Source organism: Triticum dicoccoides, chromosome 4B, assembly GCF_002162155.2.
Source record: "Triticum dicoccoides isolate Atlit2015 ecotype Zavitan chromosome 4B, WEW_v2.0, whole genome shotgun sequence".
Taxonomy (NCBI): domain Eukaryota; kingdom Viridiplantae; phylum Streptophyta; class Magnoliopsida; order Poales; family Poaceae; genus Triticum; species Triticum dicoccoides.
In genome coordinates, this window is record NC_041387.1 from 669,265,446 (window position 1) to 669,266,241 (window position 796).

The 796-nt window shown below is 56.7% G+C and overlaps 1 protein-coding gene across 1 annotated transcript in view; it reads right to left on the minus strand.

Moving 5' to 3' along the window:
• Positions 1-482: 482 nt before the first annotated feature.
• The window catches only part of LOC119293042, a gene marked incomplete at its 3' end in the record, with an annotated part of 2,374 nt that continues 2,060 nt past the window's right edge, over positions 483-796 (minus strand). Inside the window, exon 3 of the mRNA XM_037571645.1 lies at positions 483-679. Coding sequence (XP_037427542.1) covers positions 483-679 — 197 coding nt within the window. The remainder of the gene's footprint in view (positions 680-796) is intronic.

Below are 796 nucleotides of genomic sequence, written 5' to 3' on the forward strand. Positions count from 1 at the left end.
TACTGAAGTTAATCTGGGCAATAACATGCCATCGTCCCTTAACATTTTAGATGCAAAGTTTAAGACTAACTGAACCATAGATTTGTATAGCAGAGGGCAAGGAACTGGTGGGAAGGTTCAGTTATGTAACTGTTGGGAAGTACAGTTAGTTATTGCATGATTAAACTACACTTGAGCACCTGTCCCTAGCAGCAAGAACAAAATGTAATGATTACCTTTACTTTGTACGCTTTTCTGAATAAAATGCAGAGTGTAGAGATGATCTGAAATAAGAGTGACACGGGGCCGGAGGAAGGCAGCAGCGGCGGCGCCGTACGCACAACGTACGCCGTGCGTTCGGACGAGTGACGAAGCCAGCCGTCACGGTTTCCTTTCCGTATATCCGCGTTGCTTAATTTTTCTTCTCGCCGACGGCGCCACCGCAAGCCCCTGGCTGCCGCTGGTCTCGTCTCCCTTTTCTCTCCCGCTCATCTCTCTCTTCTCTCACAGGTACCCGACGCTATGCCACGCCCGCCAGCCGTCGTGCTCCGAGCTCCGGCCGCCTTCCTTCCAGATCCGGCGCCTGCGCGCCGTTTCCCACCGGATCCGGCGAGAATCGACCGGTCCTCGCCGACGGCGCCACCGCAAGCCCCTGGCTGCCGCTGGTCTCGTCTCCCTTTTCTCTCCCGCTCATCTCTCTCTTCTCTCACAGGTACCCGACGCTATGCCACGCCCGCCAGCCGTCGTGCTCCGAGCTCCGGCCGCCTTCCTTCCAGATCCGGCGCCTGCGCGCCGTTTCCCACCGGATCCGGCGAGA